The sequence below is a fragment of the Oncorhynchus gorbuscha genome, linkage group LG05, assembly GCF_021184085.1.
Source record: "Oncorhynchus gorbuscha isolate QuinsamMale2020 ecotype Even-year linkage group LG05, OgorEven_v1.0, whole genome shotgun sequence".
NCBI classification, from domain to species: domain Eukaryota; kingdom Metazoa; phylum Chordata; class Actinopteri; order Salmoniformes; family Salmonidae; genus Oncorhynchus; species Oncorhynchus gorbuscha.
In genome coordinates this window covers 55,119,784-55,141,265 of record NC_060177.1, presented here as the reverse complement: position 1 = coordinate 55,141,265, position 21,482 = coordinate 55,119,784, and the positions used below count along the sequence as shown (strand labels likewise).

The 21,482-nt window shown below is 43.8% G+C and overlaps 1 protein-coding gene across 1 annotated transcript; it reads left to right on the top strand.

The window, feature by feature from the left end:
• The first annotated feature begins 6,923 nt into the window (after positions 1-6,923).
• On the top strand, positions 6,924-20,630 carry tmc1 (transmembrane channel-like 1). Its single transcript, XM_046348300.1, has 19 exons — positions 6,924-6,945; positions 8,274-8,721; positions 9,286-9,468; positions 10,325-10,415; positions 10,602-10,683; positions 10,978-11,084; positions 11,572-11,670; positions 11,816-11,958; positions 12,288-12,432; positions 13,847-14,041; positions 14,578-14,757; positions 15,205-15,357; positions 15,551-15,679; positions 16,363-16,430; positions 17,816-18,055; positions 18,170-18,295; positions 18,410-18,488; positions 18,974-19,109; positions 19,231-20,630. Exons 1-19 carry the CDS (start codon positions 6,924-6,926, stop codon positions 19,410-19,412), a joined length of 2,808 nt encoding a protein of 935 aa, XP_046204256.1. The 3' UTR covers positions 19,413-20,630.
• Positions 20,631-21,482: the final 852 nt, after the last annotated feature.

The window sequence follows — 21,482 nt, the reverse complement described above, 5'->3', positions numbered from 1 at the left end:
TATTTGTGTCATTCTCAAAACCTTAGGGCACAACTGTATATATATGAATACACTTTTTAAAGTGATTCAAGTATAAATTACCAAAGTTCTCATACATTGCCAGATATTACTTGTTAATTACCAAAATTCTTGAAACTTTAGTAAATGATCGTTAGCTTTGCAACCTTTTTCATGCTACTTTTAGCTCTTTAAACTATCACACTGCTTTCTACTGGACAGGTCTAGTTACTACTTTTACACTGTTAGTGACCACTGAACAAAAATATAAACACAACATGCAACAATTTAATTTAATTTGACTGAGTTACAATTCATATGAGGAAATCAGTCAATTAAAATAACTTAATTAGGCCCTAATCTATGGATTTCACATGACTGGGAATACAGATGTGCATCTGTTGGACAAAGATACCTTACAGAAAAATGTAGGGGTGTGGATCAGAAAACCAGTCAGTAACTGGTGTGACCACCATTTGCCTCATGCAGCGCGACACATCTCCTTTGCATGGAGTTGATCAGGCTGTTGATTGTGGTCTGTGGGATTTTGTTCCAATCCTAATTAATGGCTGTGTGAAGTTGCTGGATATTGGCGTGAACTGGAACACACTGTCATACACGTTGATCCAAAGCATCCTAAACATGCTCAATGGGTGACATGTCTGGTGAGTATGCAGGCCATGAAAGAACTGAGACCGTTTCAGCTTACAGGAATTTTGTACTGACCCTTGCGAAACATTAGGTGATGGCGGTGTATGAATGGCACGGCAATGGGCCTTCATGTGCATTCAAATTGCAATCCATAAAATACAATTGGATTTGTTGTCTATAGCTTATGCCTGCCCATACCATAAACACACTGCCACAGTCTGGCATTCTTTTCACAACGTGTCACACCCTGATCTATTTCACCTGCCCTAATTATTGTCTCCACCCCTCCAGGTGTCGCTTGTTTTCCCCAATGTATTTATCCCTGTGTTTTCCTGTTTTGCCTTTTCACCATTTTCTAGTACTACCGGGTTTGACCCTTGCCTGTTCTGGACTCTGTACCCACCTGCCTGACTATTCTGCCTGGGATTCATCCATGAAGAGCACACTTTTCCAGCACGCCAATGGCCATCAAAGGTGAGCATCTGCCCACTGAAGTCGGTTCCGAAACCGAACTGCAGTCACGTCAAGTGTCCCTGTTGAGCACGACAAGCATGCAGATGAGCTTCCCTGAGACAGGTTGTGGACGTCTTGCCAAATTCTCTATAACTTTTTACTAGTACATCCACAACCGCAGCCCACGTGTAACCTTACTATCCCAGGACCTCTACATCCAGCTTCTTCATCTGCGGGATTGTCTGAGACCAGCCATCCAGACAGCTGATGAAACGGTGGGTTTGTACAACTGAAGAATTTCTGCACAGACTGTCTCAGGGAAGCTCATCTGCATGCTCGTCGTCCTCACCAGGGTCTTGACCCGACTGCAGTTCAGTTTCGTAACCGACTTCAGTGGGCAGATGCTCACCTTATGGTGGAGAACTTAACATTCAATTCTCTGGCAATGGCTCTGGTGGACAGTTCTGTAGTCAGCATGGCAATTGCATGCTGTGTCAACTTGAGACATCTGTGACATTGTGTTGTGTGACAAAACTGCACATTTTGGTGCAGCCTAATATTGTCCCCAGCACAAGGTGCACCTCTGTAATGATCATGCTGTTTAACCAGATTCTTCATATGCCACACTTGTCAAGTGGATGGATTATTTTGACAAATGAGAAATGCTCACTAACAGGGATGTAAACAAATTTGTGTGGAATTGAGAAATTTGAAAGAATTCTGCTATGTGTGCTTATGGAACATATGAAACATGGGACCAACACTTTACATGTTGCATATTTATTTTTGTTCAGTATAATCCAGTATAAATAAATATAGAGCCTGCATATCAATTATAAGTTCAAGCATTTTGTTTGACACTTCAGCAATAAAATAAATGATCACACACCTGTACTGCAGTCAATTTAACGTAATTAACCTTTGGCTTTCAGATGTAAGAACGTTTTTTCTTTTTTAAAACCTCCCTTTCACCTCTCTAAATCCACCCAGAATCTATGCTTCCAACGGGATCAAGATTATCCAGATTTTCGGCATCAGAACTATCCTAATCACTACGCTTGAGTTTTTGAAAAAACATATCATCTCATTTTAAGGTCAAATTTGAATACCAAACCGAATCCCAATACGGATGATCAAATGTTCTTGTTTCAGTTTTGAAATACCCAATAAGATTTAATTCAATCCGATTGCCGAAATCCGAGCAGAAACGTTTTGAAAAACTGGGCCCAGGTGACCCGGTTTCACACATATTTTAACATATGCTGTGTCTGAGAGCCATCTATTACAGAGGTGATTGTGAATTGATATACTAAGGAGCAACATGAAACTCATACATTTGATTTCTTCATGTTTTATTTGATGGACGCTGCTTAGAAAAGCATAAAATGGCCAGTTAGAGGTCAAAACGGTAATTAGCAGGTTGCGCTGTGTTCTAAAAAGTATGTTTCACTTTGGCTTTCTATTCCTTTGCTACTACTGGTAAAGTATGTATTTGACATCTGGTGTGAGTTGCAGGTGGAAATGTTCAGAGGGAACAAAAATAGGGAAAATACTGTCACGTGGATATTCGGACAGATCTATGAATTTGGCTGCGTTTGAGAATGGAGCAGAGCAATGCATAATGGAATCTGTGACTCCCATCAACACGTCCCACAGTGTTCCATCGGCAACCCTTTTTAAAGCATCTCCCTTCTCCTTCCTCTGTATAAAGGCAGTCATAACTCATGTATGAATTATTCACAGGTAGTGAAATTGCGTGGCTCTAGGGTTTCGGGCCTTGTATTGTCCCCGCCTTGGGTTGCTGAGTGGCGGGGGAAAAGTGAACTCCTCATGCGAGATGCCTTATCATGCCCTCCCCCTCCACTTCCTCACTCCCCTCCCAGTTTGGGTTGGGTCAGGGTGGGCCGGGATGGGGTGGCTGCTCTTCTCCCCCTCTGAGGCACCAGAAGGTAGGTGTAGAGAGGTACATGTGGGACACACACTGAGCTACAGTCGTACTAGACCACTAAGGAGGAGGAGGAGGAGGAGGAAGAGGAGCAAAAAGAGGATGCCACGGGAGAGTCTAATCACCTCAGAGAGTGACAGTAAGATTTCCCGATTTTTGTTTCTGTTTCTTATTTTTCAGACTGCGTGTCACCTGGACTCAGGGGACATTTTTAATGATATGTACTATTTCTGAGCTTACTCAAATGGTAAAACATTAAGGAGATTTATATGCTTAAAAACGTGGGTCCATTTGCGTTTGTGGAATATGTTGTCTATAATGATGCCTATGGCCCTATATTGTTGAATGTCAGTATCATGTTATTGTTTCAGTTTTTTTTTTCAACTTCGATTTTACAATGAAAACCAGCTCATATTATAAGATCCCGTTTTATGATCATTTGCACGATCACATCGAGTCATGAGCAATGAAAAAAAACAATTCATTCAGTCCTCAGAATGTGATCACCTTTTGCAGTAAGCTGAAGACTAGAAGAGGATCAGAGGCTTATCCTTACACACACACACACACACACACACACACACACACACACACACACACACACACACACACACACACACACACACACACACACACACACACACACACACACACACACACACACACACACACACACACACACACACACACACACACACACACACACACACACACACACACACAGAGAGGTGATGAGGCTGAATTTAGGGCAGGTGGCGTAATGCCCCCTGACCCCTAGTTGCTCCCCTTCTCCCCTGGACTGCTTTTGCCGCAGGCCATGCATCATTAGGCTTCATTGGGTCCTTTGTGTTTATGTGCTCTGTATGTCTGTAATGACCCCTGTATCGCTCGCCACTCCGGTTACTCCGCGGACACACATACAAATTAAATAAAGGCTGTCCAGTGACATCTGTTCACCCTGTCAGAGGTCCCCCTTTATCTATCCCCCAGAACAATACAGTATAGGACAATGACCATGCGAACAATCCACATTTAATGCTAAAATCCATAACTGTTTTGGTTAAAAGCTGAGGGATGGGCCTGAAGAAATGTAACCACTCTCAAATGAATGTACCACTATGGATGCAGGGACTGATTATCCATGATATCATAACTATAGTTTAACCATGTTTTGATGCGAAAACAGTGTTTGTTTACATGTACTTTGTTTTACGAACATTGGAGTAAAGCAAGCTTATATTCTGGGTTCTGACGGGTTGAACTAAGCTCATGAGACATAAGTTATATTCTTTAAGAATCAATGGGTAAATCTAATACATTTATAACTCCAAAAAAGAATGTAGCAACTAAGGATTCTAGCTTTGATGCTTGACTATGTTTTATTTTGTATACCTTCGACCAAAGGAACGTTGAACATTAACAGCTTATATGAATACAGACATATGATATGAATTTTGAAATCCCAATGTGGCACTCGAGCCTCGATGTTGCCCACCCCTTCAGTCAATTATTCTAACATTACGTATTGGCTTCCTTAGCTGGGCAGTGCCCCCTCCTCTGGTAAGGTGGGAAGCTATCTTCAGGGGTGGAAGACCATACACCTCTCTGCCCATGATCGACTCAGCGGGCTTTTAAGTCAGATATTTAGCTCCTCTTTTAAGTCAGTCATCTTTTAAGTCAGTCTCTCTGCAGGAACACACCTCAGCCTGGAGGGTGACAGGCACTCTGCAGTAACACACCTCAGCCTGGAGGGTGACAGGCACTCTTTGCAGTAACACACCCCAGCCTGGAGGGTGACAGGCACTCTGTAGTAACACATCTCAGCCTGGAGGGTGACAGGCACTCTCTGCAGTAACACACCTCAGCCTGGAGGGTGACAGGCACTCTCTGCAGTAACACATCTCAGCCTGGAGGTGACAGGCACTCTGCAGGAACACACCTCAACCTGGAGGGTGACAGGCACTCTTTGCAGTAACACACCCCAGCCTGGAGGGTGACAGGCACTCTGTAGTAACACATCTCAGCATGGAGGGTGACAGGCACTCTGCAGAAACACACGTTAGCCTAGAGGGGAACAGGCACTCTGGAGTAACAGACCTCAACCTGGAGGGTGACAGGCACTCTGCAGTAACACATGTCAGCCTGGAGGGTGACAGGCACTCTGCAGTAACACACCTCCGCCTGGAGGGTGACAGGCACTCTGCAGAAACACACGTTAGCCCGGAGGGAAACAGGCACTCTGCAGTAACACACCTCAGCCTGTAGGGTGACAGGCAGTCTCTGCAGTAACACACCTCAGCCTGGAGGGTGACAGGCACTCTGCAGTAACACACCTCAGCCTGGAGGGTGACAGGCACTCTGCAGTAACACACCTCAGCCTGGAGGGGGACAGGCACTCTCTGCAGTAACACACCTCAGCCTGGAGGGTGACAGGCATTCTCTGCAGTAACACACATCAGCCTGGAGGGTTACAGGCAGTCTCTGCAGTAACACACCTCAGCCTGTAGGGTGACAGGCAGTCTCTGCAGAAACACACCTCAGCCTGTAGGGGGACAGGCACTCTGCAGTAACACATCTCAGCCTGGAGGGGGACAGGCACTCTGCAGAAACACACGTTAGCCTGGAGGTGAACAGGCACTCTGCAGAAACACACGTTAGCCTGGAGGGGAACAGGCACTCTGCAGTAACACACCTCAGCCTGGAGGGTGACAGGCAGTCTGGTCTAGGTCCTCTTCTCTGCAAAGACACACCTCCGCCTGGCGGGGGACAGACAGCCTGAATCCTGTCGAACGTCAGCAGCTTTCTCGTCTGACCCAGATTCTCCTGGGCCCATATTCACAACATGTTTCAGAGTAAGAGTGCTGATTGAGGATCAGGTCCTCCCTGTTCCTACAACTGATCCTAGATGAGCACTCCTATACCCCGAGACGCTTTATGAATACAAGCTTGAGCCCTCCTCCAGTTGACATCACTTCACCTGTCCCTTATTGAGGTCATCAATAAGTTGTAGGTAAAATGACACAGTGGGAGCACTGAACTGTGAATGTTTGCAAGGGATTCAGTTGTTTAGATATCCTCGTCTTTATCATCTCCACCATGTCCATTAATATGACATATGAGATACACAACTGTTTTGAATGACTGTTTCTCTTCAACCCACAGTCAGCATCGGCTTGGAGGATGCAGGCGAGTAGATCCTTGGGCTGGGCGCTTGTTGATACCTTCTTTCAACTGTCAATCACATGCAGCAGCATGCCTTTACTCTCTGCTTCAGCAAGGCCAGTAAAATGATGTCATAGCTTTCACGTCACTAAGGCTGGAGGAGAATAAACAAATGGCATTTTCAAGCCTACAAAATGTACACTTGGCATACCTGCCCTGTACAACTGTTGAATTCGAATGACAAATTGAAAAAGATTGGCGAGATGTCATGGACAGGGATGTAATACAAAGCAGTGTGCACAGAGATTTGTTGGCCTTAATGGAAATGCTTTACGGTTGAATTCCAACCAGTCTCTCCTCTTCTGCCCCAGTGAAGGTCACCTGATTTTGCAAGACATGTCAATCCCTCTGGTTTACACAAACTTCTAGTCATTCTATTTCTATGTCAAGTATACAAGCTCTCACAGTATTTTATCAGGGGCTGGGTTGGCTGGAGAATACTAGAGAGGACCTGCTGGAGGTGTTGACATGTGGCATTGTGTCCAAGTCAGGAAACACTCTTCTTCTCTGCTCCCCACTCTTACGGTCTAAATCCTTGTCACACGACCCTGTGCACTCCTCAGTCCCCCCTCTCACGGCCTGCCTCCCCAATTACCACCGGATTAATAGTGCTCTCTGGCAACAGCCTGCATCGGAGGGAGGGAGGGCAAAAAGGATGGAAGAGAGCAGAGTGGATGGTATGTTAAGGAATAGAGTAAAGTGACCAACATGGACAGGAGTCACGGTTGATAATATACAGTATCTTGTGTATGAAACGTGGCTGAAATGCTACCTCTGGAAAGCCAGTATGAAGGTCTGTGCTCAGGCTAGGACTGAATGGGGGCTGGTGTGTGAGGGAAAAAATATCTGTGGAGTTCTGTAGGTACGTGCACTCAAACCATCAAAATGAAAGAAAAAAAAACAAGGAGGCCGAGATGTGAAAATATACTTAAATTGAATTCCCTGCCCGAAATAATACAAAAGGTGACAGTGCAAAGTGCTAAAAAAGCTGAACAAAAAAATGAGCCGTTTTTTTCCTTTTTATGTTTTGATTGAGTGTGAATACCTACTAAACTGAAATGCTGCCTGTGCCTGTCCCTCAACAAATCACAAAACAATCTTCCATTTCAGAAGTGAAGAGCCTAACTCTATGAAATTGTGTAGATCTGAGAGGAATTGACAGGTAAAAGCCTATCAGAGGGCAAGGTGGAGCTAATATAAAATGAACATCTAAATTCCACTCAGATCTCACAGGGCTAGGGGTCATTTTTGGGGTTGGTTATCTGTCACCTACTGGCATGTCTATCTCCTCTGTCATCTGAATGAGATCCAAATCAGTCAGGCTTCAAGACTAGTCTCACATGGCATCCTTCTCCGGCTGCCTTCGATACTGTGAACCATCTTATCCTACCTGACAGGTCGCTCCTACCAGGTGGCGTGGCGAGAATCTGTCTCCTCACCACGCTCTCACCACTGGTGTCCCCCAGGGCTCTGTTCTTGGCCCTCTCTTATTCTCGCTATACACCAAGTCACTTGGCTCTGTCATAACCTCACATGGTCTCTCTTATCATTGCTATGCAGACGACACACAATTAATCTTCTCCTTTCCCCTTCTGATGACCAGGTGGCGAATCGCATCTCTGCATGTCTGGCAGAAATATCAGTGTGGATGACGGATCACCACCTCAAGCTGAACCTCGGCAAGACGGAGCTGCTCTTCCTCCGGGAAGGACTGCCCGTTCCATGATCTCGCCATCACGGTAGACAACTCCCCTCTGGGCTCCCTGCCTCAACTCATCCAGAACGCCGCAGCCCGTCTGGTGTTCAACCTTCCCAAGTTCTCTCACGTCACCCCCGCTCCTTTCACCTTATTCTAGCAGTGAATGTGTTTTCAAAGAAACTTTAGGAGGCAGGAGATACCCCTTCATTTGTTTCCTGTTTTGTGTTGTTTCATTCTAATATTATTGTTTGGTTAAAATATTAGTATGACGACTGCCATGTCTCTGTTTTCTGTTTTTTACTGCAGATGAAGAGGACACAGTTATTGACTCTGATGGGAGGCAGGAGAGGGCAAAAGAGAAGGAGAGAAAGAAAGAGAGGGACAGAAAGAGAAGAAGAAATGTAGCAAGAAGAGCTTCCAGTGCAAGAAAAGAAGGAAAGGAATTGGAGGACAGACCAGGAAGAGAGGAGAGGAGAGGACGAAAAAAAAGGGATAAGGAGGGGAAAGGGAAAGGGGGAGAGGATGAGAGGCAGGAAGAAGTGAAGAATGACACGGTTGCTAAAACTCAAAAGAATTTCAGCAATGAAAACACCAGAAAACTGGAGCAAAAAGAGATAGAGGTTGTAGGAGAGGAGGATGGGGATACCGAGGAGAAGAGGAAAAATGGACGCTCAGAAAAAGGCAGGAAAAAGGAGGACAATGGAAGAGGAGAGACAGTTGAGAAGAAACAAAATAAAAAAAGGGTTGAGACAAGGTAAGGTCCTGTGTGTACAATCTTGCATTGCATTTTACATTTCAAAACATTGTGGTTAACATTTTGTATGAGCAAAAGGCAGTGAAGTTTTTAAAATTTAACCAGGCAATTCAGTTAAGAACAAATTCTTATTTACAATGATGGCCTACCCCGGCCAAACAGTAACCCGGACGATGCTGGGCCAATTGTGCACAGCCCTATGGGACTCCCAATCACGGCTGGTTGCGATACAGCCTGGAATCGAAACGGTCTGTAGTGACTCCTCTAGCACTGAGATGCAGTGCCTTAGACCATTGAGCCACTCTGGAGTTCTCCGTTGAACGTTTATATACAGCTCACAACCCATCATCACATGTGAATCATGACATTCCTTGTGCAGGGTACTAAACTCTTCATGGTTAAATAATCGGCTCATCATGATGCACGTTGTTTAAAGAAGTTTCACATTAAATTGCGGATTGCAGATAAGAATCTCTATAATTATCTTTTGTATGACAAAAATGTTGCCCTCTACCTTCACCAACCTTACAAACAAAAACAAAACAACTTTTCTTGCTGTCTCAGTGCGGAGCATGAGTCATCAGAGGAAGAGGAGGATGAGGAAGAGAAAGTGGGAGAGGAGAAAACAGAGGTCTTGTCTCCCGAGGAGTTGGAGAAGCTGAAGGAGGAAGTGGATGAGAGGAAGAAACTTATCTCGACCCTAAGAGGAAAGCCTTGGCCCATGAGGAAGAAACTGCTAACTCTACGGTGCTGAGATAACCCCAACTCTAAAGCAAATGCATTTCCCCAGCCCCTAAACTATTACCCCTTTCACACTATTGTGTCGAGTTGACCCATGAAAATGGAGAGAGGGTACACCTATCTTTGCCATTAGACACCTCGGTGGGCAGTGCCATTGAGTGCTATCGCCTTTTTAATGTTGTCCATTTCTTCTACTTCTGTGGATTAAGTGGCGGTTAATAAACAAACTGAAAGGGACATCTGTCTTTCTCATCCAATGGACTTTGAGAAAGAGGTGAGGAGAGAGGATGCGAGGAGCATGCAATTGAGAAAAGGCCATAGTCTGAACAGGCATAAAGCCTGGTTTAGTAATTTACTGCCACCTGCAATGCTGGGATGGTTGCCCAGGAGTTCATTGGCTGATCTCTCCCGCTGACCTGGATGGAATTGAGTGATCCTTCCTTAACCCATGGAAAGTCTCACCCAGTTGACTAATGTAGAATGATGAAAGCCTTCCATGGCACTGTCCATGCTAAAACGGGCTTTGTGGCAAGTCCATCCATCTCTACAATATGTCTCGATTCCGAAAACATATTTTGTGGTCTCCGATATTTCCCTGTCACATTGTCCTTTCCAGCATGGTCCCTGCAATTACAGTCGATGCATAGCCAGGCCAGCACATTACAGCCCGGCTTTGTTTGGCTCGGCTCAGTAGTGTGAAAAGGGTATAAATGTAGCTGTTGGTATGTAATGGAACCAGGAAGCTTGTTTAGCACGTTGGAGGAGCACCGAGTAGCCATAGCATGGAGTATGGTGCAATATGATTATATTTATTTTTACCAGTATCGGTACCAGTAACTAATCCTGCCTCATATTTTCACAGGGAGTCCCATGAGTTTGTGGAGAAATATGAGGGAGCTCTTGGGAAAGGAAAGAGCAGAAAACTGTATGCATATAAAGGCATGATGTTGAAGGTGAGGACAGTCATCTGTTATAGGTGACAAAGGCATTGATTCGTCGATACTTGGACCAGTGTTTTTATGTGTTCTTTATCGTGTCATGTTTCTGCTACCAGTTATCTATGATCCTTTACAACACACGTATAGTCAGCAAGCCCATGTGGGATCTCTATTCCATGACACTGCTGGTTTTGCTGTTAGAAATGGATGAAGTTTCAGAGGGACTTTGAAAACTTCAAAACTGCTTGCGTTCCATGGGAGATGAAAATCAAAGAGATTGAGAGTAAGTATGTCTCTTACCTCTTCCTTTTGTATCCCTGCACGGTTTTGTTGGTGCTTCCTGGTTGTCTTTTATTTTTCAACCTGGGTTAGCACACAGCTAGCTACCTCTGTTCCTTACCATGGACTTTGCCATGGACTTTGCTGTTTCTCTAATTTGTGTATCACATTTTTGAGGACCCCTGGGGGCCCTCTTGCCTACCCCCTTGGAGTCCTTGGAAGTCGACTGATTTATGTAATTCTCCTCAGTGTGATGAAACACAGTACCATATATGACTGTGCTTTGTGCCTCCTACAGGCCATTTTGGCTCCTCGGTTGCCTCCTACTTCATATTCCTGAGGTGGATGTATGGCATCAACATGATCCTCTTTGGGCTGACGTTTGGTCTGGTCATGGTGCCAGAGGTAGGGGGCCATTTGATCTTCAAATCAGAATTGTGGCCAGAATTTAAGGCCTGAATTTTGTGACTTCGGTGTAGACATGGTATAATTCACATTTCCTCATATACAGTAATTTTATATGAAAATGAAGAATTTGTATTTATTTATAAAGGAGGCCCCACTCACTGAGCACAAACTGGTTGAATCAACGTTGTTTCCACATCATTTCAATAAAACAATTCAATGAGATGACATTGAATCAATGCAGAAAACTGATTGGATTTGCAAAAAGTAATCAACGCAAGGACATTTCATGTGATTTTCTCCCAACTTTTCACCTAAACCCAATGACATGGTGACATTTTTGTTGTTGATTTCAGGTTGTATTCATGTTAGTTGACAACTCAACCAAATGTAAATCAAAACTAAACGTTGAAATGATGTCTTAGTGGGCAGGCTCTAGTAGCATCTCAAGGACCTACAGATGCTTTAACTCTTTATCTCTGTCTAGGCTCTGATGGGCAGGCCGTATGGTAGCATGCCCAGAAAGACTGTCCCTAGAGCTGACGAAGCCAACGCCATGGACTTTGCTGTGCTATGGGACTTTGGGGTCATTACTAATTGTTTATTTGTGTAATGTGACCAGTGTGTAATGTTACCAATGTGCGTGTGCGCCGCACAGCGTGCGTGGTGTTTTTAAAGTTGTCAAGAAGTTGTTAATACTGAATGAAATCTGAATCATGTGTGTGTCCCAGGGCTACGCTCAGTATTCTGTCCTCTTTTATGGCTACTACAACAGCCAGCGCGCCATTGGCTGGCTCAAGTTCCGCATGCCCCTCTCCTACTTCCTGGTTGGCGTGGGAACTGTGGCCTATAGCTATATGGTGGTGATAAGGACGTGAGTACCTGTATGTTTACTGGTCCCCCCCCCCTCCCCCACACACCAGGGGACTTTGACAAGGTTGTGCAAAAACAGGAAATTAAAATGAGCGTTTCGTTTCGTATTGGACAAGTCCAGGTCCTTCTCTGTTTCAGTCTGTTGTATTCCATTTGGTGCCTAATCAAAATGACCCTGGTGTGTGCACTTTCTGCCAATTGTGACCAATTTTTTTTTTAAACATTGATCACATTTCCAGTGAGAATCAGATAGAGTCCCGCTCAAATCTGATGATTTCTGATGATGTTATTGTTTGACACTTCTTCTATTTATTATGAAACGTGTTAAAGTATGGCCCGGAATGCTAATGAGGACGGGGGCGGTGACAACAACAGCTTCAATTTCAGCTGGAAGATGTTCACCAGCTGGGATTACCTCATCGGCAACCCTGAGACAGCTGACAACAAGTTTGCCTCCATCACCACCAGCTTTAAGGTAAACACATGTTAGTGTAAGAACCACAGGGACTATGATAGGGTCAATAGAGACCTAGGGGGGTATCATACGAAACAGGGTTGAGGAGTTAGCGAGGTAACTTTGGTCAACTTTTGAGTTCAACTCGGGATAACCAGTCATACAAGAGTGGCTCACCTTTTAGCCATGTACATTTCTATGGCAACGAATCCCTCAGAACTAACTGCTCACAGCAGGATAAATCACAGCTGACTCCACTTACCCTGAATGAAAAGAAGGAGCTGCCGAGTAGAGGACCAATGAAATCAGATTCCCTCTCTCAGTCCCTCTCGCGAAGATTGTGTCATCATCCCCTTCATTTGAGGAAGACGACTGATTAAATATTTTATTAAATGTTTTTTTTGTGTGTGTTAAAAATAGTCATGCTAAAATATCACATGACACATTGAGTAATGAAATAATGCACTTTAAACTTCACGCAATGTAACTTTTGAATGACTTAATAAAATACAAATGGTGGTAGGCGTGGGACAAATGTACATTAATAAACACACCCCAAATGTGGTAGTCTGGCCCTTCCCTGAGTAGATCTAGCTTGCTTCATAGGATACCCCTCTAAACTGGGTACCGGTATGGAATTCACACAACACAGGATTATCAAAAATGTTGTTTATTACAAACAACTGAGGTTAAAATAGTTTTCTAAGCTGTACAGGCTGACGGGCTTAAATTGGCAATCAAAAGGCAGATATAATCATTTCTGTGTAACCTGCAATGTGCAATTCTCAAGTAGTGTAGCTCAGGTGCAGCACATATCAGGATAACAAGTCTAAGTACAGCAAACTTCACCCAACACATCTAGTAAGAGTCCCACATCTGAGTCTCCCAGGACGCATCCTCTATTAATTTGAATGTGTTGACAGACATCTCTTGAGCTGCGCTGATAAATCGAAGGTAGGAGCCATCCAATGTTCTAGAACACAGCTGCGTACGTGTACACGTTTGGTACTCTGATAGACCCTTTTACAATGAACACGCACACAACACAGAGACTGGACAGAAGATTTGTCAACTGTGAATGAATGTCAGTTTGCAGCTACCTGGTGTGGGACTCGGAGACAACAGAAGTTCTATCCTTTTCAGGAAAGGCAGTACCATCTTGTAGGAACAGGTAGATGTACATTTTCCAGAGCCACTCCTGCATCAAATCAGAGCACACAAGCAATTCATTCAAACGGACCAATAGGAAAGCATACACATTTCACATGACAACTCTGTATACTTTAATAAAGGCATCTCCACCCTGTTTTACATTAGTTTATGTATGGTAATGTTTGATTGGTTGTCTCTGTGTGTGTGTGTCTGTGTGTGTTTGTGCATGTGTGTCTGTGTATATGTGTGTGTGTTCTCTGCCCTTGTGATGCCAACTTCCTAGGAGGCCATTCTGGAGGAACAGGAGAGCAGGAAGGATGACAACATCCACTTGACTCGTTTTCTGCGGGTTCTGGCCAACTTCCTGGTGCTGTGCTGTCTAGCAGGAAGTGGATATCTCATCTACTTTGTGGTGCGTCGCTCCCAGAAGTTTGCCTTAGAGGGACTGGAGAGCCATAGCTGGTGGGAGAGGAATGAGGTACAAGTGTGTGTGTGTGTGTTTGACTTAGAGGAGGCTGGTGGGAGGGTGTATAGGAGGATGGGCTCATTTTAAAGGCTGGAATGGTATAAATGGAACAGTATCATGCACATCAAAGATATGGAAACCACCTGTTTTGTTCCGTTTCATTAATTCCATTCCAGCCATTACAATGAGCCCGTCCTCATATAGCTCCAGTCCTCATATAGCCCCAGTCCTCATAGAGCTCCAGTCCTCATATAGCCCCAGTCCTCATAGAGCTCCAGTCCTCATATAGCTCCTGTCCTCATATAGCTCCTGTCCTCATATAGCTCCAGTCCTCATATAGCTCCTGTCCTCATATAGCTCCTGTCCTCATATAGCTCCTCCCACCAGCCTTTTCTGATTTACATGTGTTTGCAATCAGTACCTTGATTAATTATGTTTATTTGTGCGATCTGTATGCTCCTGCGTGTCTGTGTGATTGAGTTTATATTCATTTATTCATAGGTGTGAATAACAGTATACTGTATTGTATGCGTGTTATCGTCTGTCAGGTGAACATGGTGATGTCCCTCCTGGGGATGTTCTGTCCCATGCTGTTTGATGTGATCAGTGCACTAGAGAACTATCACCCCCGCATTGCTCTACAGTGGCAGCTGGGACGCATCTTCGCCCTATTCCTGGGGAACCTCTACACCTTCATCATCGCACTCATGGATGAGATCAACCTCAAAGTAAATCTGGAAGCCTGTGGCTAGTTATACCACGTACCCCCATGAAGGGTTCTACCTAACATCCTTTTATCTTCTAATGGTTCTACCAACAACCCTCTAGGGTTCCTTGAACACTTTGTAAAGGGTTTTTAACAATAGGAATACGAATGACCCCAAAACGTATTCTATGGTTATATTCAGGTGATTATTTTACACCGTTTAATCATCATCTAGTTTTCACTTTTATGAGAACAAGTGTAACCCTCTCATGTTCCGTTGTTTTTTTCCCCCACAAAGGAAACAAATGAGTTACTAGTCTTAAACCGGCAGCTGGGTTAAACATCAGGTTTAAACCTGAGGTTTCCATATGCAAGCATCGACCCACTATTACTGTAGATGGGGAAACAGGCTGATACGACACCTGTCTTTAAATTGAGCACTAAATGTTTTGTTTTTTGTTGATTTAAGCGGGAGGAGGAGGAGGTGCTGAAGCTTAATATGACTATATGGGAGGCCAGTCTGTATAATGGGACCCTGGGAGCGAATAGCACAGCTCCTCCCACCACCGTCCACCCTGCCGACATCCCACGAGGACCCTGCTGGGAAACCATGGTGGGACAGGTAATGAATGGTTAAATACTATTTGAATCCAGGTCTGGTAATGATAAATAGCTTATTGTTTGGGTGAATTGGAAGGGGGGGGGGCATGTAGTCATGATTCTTGTGTGTATGTTTAGTTTAGTTTTTACAGCGTAAATGTACTGGGATGACGTGTGTATTATTTGCCATTTAATACACTTTGGTATATATGTAGGAATTTGTCCGACTCATTGTGTCGGATACTATGACAACCTACATCACGCTCCTGATTGGGGACTTCTTGCGTGCTGTGCTGGTGCGTTTCCTCAACTACTGCTGGTGTTGGGACTTGGAGGCTGGATTTGTGAGTCTCTGGATTGACTACTTTGATCTACTCTGTATTTAGGCTTGAAATCTGTTTCAGCCACACTTCAAGTCCGTTTTGTCATTGCATTGATATTGCTTTTGGGGTAAGACTTTACTTCAAGTCTGGTCTGTTGAATGATGTTGAATAAATGTGGGATGAAGGTTGTTATGAATGATACTGCAAAACACATAAAGGTGCCATGACTGGTTTCAGAGATGTGTTATAATTAAGCAATAAGGCCAGAGGGGGGTGTGGTATATGGCCAATATACCACGGCTAAGGGCTGTTCTTAAGCACGACACAACGCAGAGTGCCTGGATACAGCCCTTAGCTGTGGTATATTGGCCATATACCACAAACCCATGAGGTGCCTTATTGCTATTATAAACTTAATTAGAACCGTAAAAATAAATATATATATATATATATATATGCCATTTAGCAGACGCTTTTATCCAAAGCGACTTACAGTCATGTGTGCATACATTCTACGTATGATGTTTTGTCATACATCGTGGTATACAGTCTGATTTTCCACGGCTTTCAGCCAATCAGCATTCAGGGCTCGAACCACCCATTTTATAATGCCTTTATGTATAGCCCCTTCAAGTGTTACTGATTTGGTCATTGATTTGATGAATTGCACCGACATGGACTATTCTTGTTTTCCTTTGTGTAAGCCCTCCTACTCAGAGTTCGATGTCAGTGGGAATGTCCTGGGCCTGATCTTCAACCAAGGCATGATATGGTAGGCAGTAGCTGCTGTAATCTCATTGTGGTACCACCACGTATGAGAGGCCTTCTGATAGTAAAGTAAGGCTAGGTGTCCCACTGGTATTATAGGTGTCCCACTGGTATTATAGGTGTCCCACTGGTATGTAGAATTAAATGATCAGATACAGGGGCGGATGTACAAAAATAGACAGATATTTATCCATTTAAAAACAAGGCAAGAGCTTCTCAGCAACAACTTAGGGGCTGCAAATGTGCCTTACATTTAGGCAACCTGGTCATGCATTTGAAGGCATTATAGGACATTTGGCAGCAGTTTTGCCTTGTGACGGCAAAGCGTCATACGCTTATGCCTTCTAGCTTCTGCGCTCTGCGGTCACATACTCAAAGTCTGCCCTCCCCCTGTTGGGGTTGAGAAGCAAGTGTATAGATGATTTGTGAAGCTGCTTATGAAGGTTTAATGTAAGCTATACATTTTGTGTTTGTTTAAAGGGGACTGTCCATTCTATTAGTTATAATGTGTGTGCTCTAACTTGTAACAGTAGCCCATGATAGACTAGATATTTCAGGGGAATGAACTTTTTGGCCGGTGCTGGTCAGAGCAGTGGTCCAAAATGTTGGCATTTTAATAAATAAATGAAACTTGCAAGTAAGCAGTGTGCGATATCACATTCCAACACACCTGCTTTACGTGACAGTCCATCGCTATCATATGCTTGTTTAAACCCCCTAGAGTCGATGTGCCCCGCATATATCTAATAAGCATAATACAAAAATCCCCATAAAAATATGTCTGTTTAAGCTAGAGATATCTAGTTTTGCCCGCATCTCAATCTACCGCATCCGCCAATGCCGACCTGCCGCATCTGCGGTGGAAGGTGGCCGAGCTACAGCGATGTTTGTCAGACAATGAGACATCCCGATAATCGATCTTCTCACAGAAACGTCTGCAGCGTCCGAACGGTTTGGCCTACAAAACGAATAACTCGTCTAGTTAGTCCGGTACCAGTTGAACAAATTAATGGAAGTATGGAAGTGGAATGGCATCTGGTATGGAATCTATTTTACATGGTTAAAAATGAATACTTTGGATCATGATCTTAATAATGATTATAATACACGTCTTGTATCTTTAAAACAAACTTCCTTTTGATAGAAATGTTATTATCTGTTTTTCCATTTCTGAATCTGTAATACAATGTGTTTCTATGGGCTAATAGCAGTAAGGCCAAATTCAGTGTTTCATCAAATCTTTTTTTGGTGGATACTTAAAGGATCCTAAAGTTCACAATCAAATAGCTAAAATGATCCTTGGTATGACCATCTTAAAACAACTCCATATGTTTAGCAGAACCCCCCCCCCCCTTTAAGGATGAACTCCCTCCTTTCTCTCTCTGCTAGGATGGGTGCGTTCTATGCCCCCTGCCTGCCTGCTCTGAACGTGCTGAGACTGCATGTGTCAATGTACCTGCAGTGCTGGGCCGTCATGTGCTGTAATGTTCCTCAGGAGAGGGTGTTCAAGGCCTCAGGCTCCAACAACTTCTACATGGCTATGCTACTGGTCATCCTTTTCCTCTCAACGCTGCCCGCCATCTACACCATAGTCACTATCCCCCCCTCCTTCGACTGTGGCCCCTTCAGGTAACAGAAAAACACTTGCATTCTGTATGTGACAAGACATGCATGTAAACACACACACACTCCAGTTGTTTGTTGTGTGATGACAGTTTCTCATCTCTGATTGCTCCACTGCAGTGGGAAGAGCCGCATGTTTGATGTGATCCAGGAGACGCTGGAATCTGATTTCCCTGCCTGGTTTGGGAAGGTGTTCAGCTACGCCTCCAACCCTGGCCTGGTGCTGCCTTTCCTACTGCTGATGGTGTGAGTAGTCAGGGCTAATGATCCACAGGGCAGTCCCCAGACTATATACAAGATAACAATGTAAAATCAAATATTTGGTATTTGTCGTGTGCCCCCCCCCCCCCCCCACCACAGTTTGGCCATTTATTACTTGCAGTCTACATCCAAAAGCTACAAGCAAGCCAACCTGGAGTTAAAGAAGAAACTTCAAACCGTAAGTCGTACCATCAATAAGGTTCTGACGCTGATACAGTATCTATTATATTTGTGTGGTACTTGCACTGACATAGTCTGTCCACCAGAGAGCAGCAATTGCCAGAGTATATCATTTCTCTAAACTGATCAAATCTACACACTCACTTGTCAATAACAAGGGTCCCACAGCCTACCTGCATGCAGATGAGGTTACATCCTCTGATGGACAGCCCATTTTGCTGCGATTTCAATAAATATTTCAAAATGTTACAGGGAAGTGTCAGTTATTTAGGATATGAGAGGATATTTTAAGCTACAATATTTAAAATATCACACATATCAGCAGGAGACAGAGAGGCCAGTCATATATTTTTTCAGGTGGGGAATTAGAGTCAGTTATGGATCCACATCCACACTGCTTAAACTAAACAATCTGTGATCCCTGTAATCTCGATCAGAAAGTTTGGGGCCGTTCCTGTATAGTAGCTGCTTCTTTACTTCCAGCAAAATGAAGAGAACAAGAAGAAGACTAAAATGGCAGCACTGAAAGCTGCCATGGATTTAGAGGAGGCTCAAAAAGCTCGTTCAGAAGCACCGCGGCAACAGAGAAACAACAACGCCTCTCAGCAATCTTATGCGGGTGAGAAGAATACTGTGACAGGACATTTAGTTAGCTGTTTTGTTTTTGTTTAGTATCTGAAAATTTGATTCGCACCAAGTTATGTGATCATACCTCTCCTCTCCCCTTGTCCCTTTCTAAGAAGATAGAGACAAGAAGGGTGGGGAACACAGAGCACATCAAGGAAAGAGTGACCATCAAATTCCCCCTTCTGCCACCAGCCCCCCGGCCCCGAGGGGCCACAGAATCCCTGGGCCCCTACCAGGTAACCAGTGGCAACCAGCACCCAGTGTTCAGAGGGTCCCAAACTCCCAGAGACACTGAGTATGACTGCTGTCACAGATGTGGAAATGGCAAGCACTTTATAGACAGACACAGACCTCCCTGAATATACAAACGTCACTCTGATTTCAGAGGCACACTGAAAGTAAAATACTGCTGAAGTGACTTTAACACCAGAGGTATCATGACCGGTAAAAGTGGATTCCTTATTACCAGGCTGTACATTACAGTTCTAATGGACCTTTATTCAAACAGTGTTATGTGAATTGTGACTGTAAAAATGTAACTTTTTGAATTGGTGATAGATTAATGTATACTATCTAATTTCTTATTAATTTGTACTAACTATTCTGCACACCAAGCAACATAACATGTATTTGGCATTGACAGGACCTGATGAGTTCATACATAATATCCTGTGTTATTACATTATCCGGTTTTACAAGGACCTGACATTGTGGAGAGTTATTAAAGCACTAAACTAGGGTTTCCCCAACTCTGTCCTCGGAACCCCAAGGGTGCACATCTTGGTTTTTGGCTTAGCACTACACAGCTGATCTAAATGATCAATTAATCATCAAGCTTGGTTCAGTTGAATCAGCTGTGAGCTGTTAGGGCAAAAAACTAAATGTGCACTCCTTGGGGTCCCCAGGACTCAGTTTGGGAAGATCTGCACTAAACACTGAAAGACCATAAATTCAGGGAATGTTCTTGGTTGGCCAGCAGTTTTAGAAGTTGTCTGTGAGCAGATTATAGGAATAATTAACCCCTCTGCCCATTCTGATTTTAACTGCAGGGTTACATCATAGGGGGAATATCATTCAATATATGTCCCTTTGTACATTCATATTCAAAACAGGATACAATGATCAACTTGAAATGCTGACTGTTTTCAGTGACTTGGTAATGAGAGACAGCTCCCATCAAGCAAACCTATTAAGGAAACAAGGACACAATTCCCACAAATTGACGCGTTGGACATGCACCGCAGTTAACTTTACCAAATATCCTTGGCCTGAACAAGTATCTCTGTAGTAATCCAAGCTTCACATACTCATTGAGTGTCCCTGTCCTCAGATCCACATACTGAGTGTCCCAATATCTTAACTCTGGTGCACTGATTGGACACTGTTTTTTTTTGATCTGTTAATCATCCTGTCATTCCTCCTCTGTGAGATCTGGGTAATATAGCTACCAACATCTAATTACTGTAGCTTGCATGGCTTTAATAAAACCTTCATTTGAAGCTGTTGATCTCTATCCCAAACAGTCGTCCAACACAAACCTATTGTGCATTGCTTCTCCGACTTATTTTAGTATCATCCCCAACTCAACCAATTCAAAGGAGCCATGAGAAATCAATCCTATAATGTCATTAACATGTATTCATTCCAGAACTGGCGCATAATACAATCCATTAACATTGCAAATGCTCATGTTCAATTCATAGACGGTTATCATGAAGTATTCATTTGAGTTATTTGAGATCTTAAGAAAGCGCAGGGCCTTTATGCTCCATTTTGTCTCACACAAACGTTTAAATGATTGGTGGTCCGGTTGGTTTCTTTGGTGTAGAAACATTTTGTCTTCCGTCCCAACAGAAGACACAAGCGTGGTTCATGCATTTCTTGAGCTCATTCGCAAGGTTAGTATAGTATATTCTGGATCATCCAAAGGCACAGTTACCTTACCCCCAATATGGGTAATCAGCTACCATTGTGCCCGCTGTCTCAACCCAACCTTGCTCTGTTTGGCTACCTCCCAGTCTCCCGCCATGTTTGTACAATGGGCAGGATATCTGAACCGTGACCGCATGGTTCTAGATTACCAGATATCTCAATGTTATAGTACAACCGGTAATGAAGGGCAGAGTGAAACGTCAGAGCATCACAGGCACTGATTTCCCTCTCCCACCTGGCCGCCTGTCTACTTTATTTTCTTGTCCAATTAGATGTCAGAGGTTGTGTGCAGAATTTCATCCATTCTCACAAGGTGCATAACTCAACAGGTCTATAAAGAGTAGTTAAGAACTTTTAGTAAATGGAACCATGATGCCCAGATCAACTGGTCCAGGAAAAAATGTTGAACAGGAATCACCCTGCATCCAATTGC

What these genes read in the sequence shown, in the direction of transcription:
- tmc1 (XM_046348300.1), top strand. Translation starts at nt 6,924, where the DNA reads ATGGAAGAGAGCAGAGTGGATG. An exon ending in TATATGGTGGTGATAAGGAC is followed by an intron (nt 11,959 to 12,287) that starts GTGAGTACCTGT and finishes AACGTGTTAAAG; the next exon opens with TATGGCCCGGAATGCTAATG. An exon ending in TAAAGAAGAAACTTCAAACC is followed by an intron (nt 18,489 to 18,973) that starts GTAAGTCGTACC and finishes CTTTACTTCCAG; the next exon opens with CAAAATGAAGAGAACAAGAA.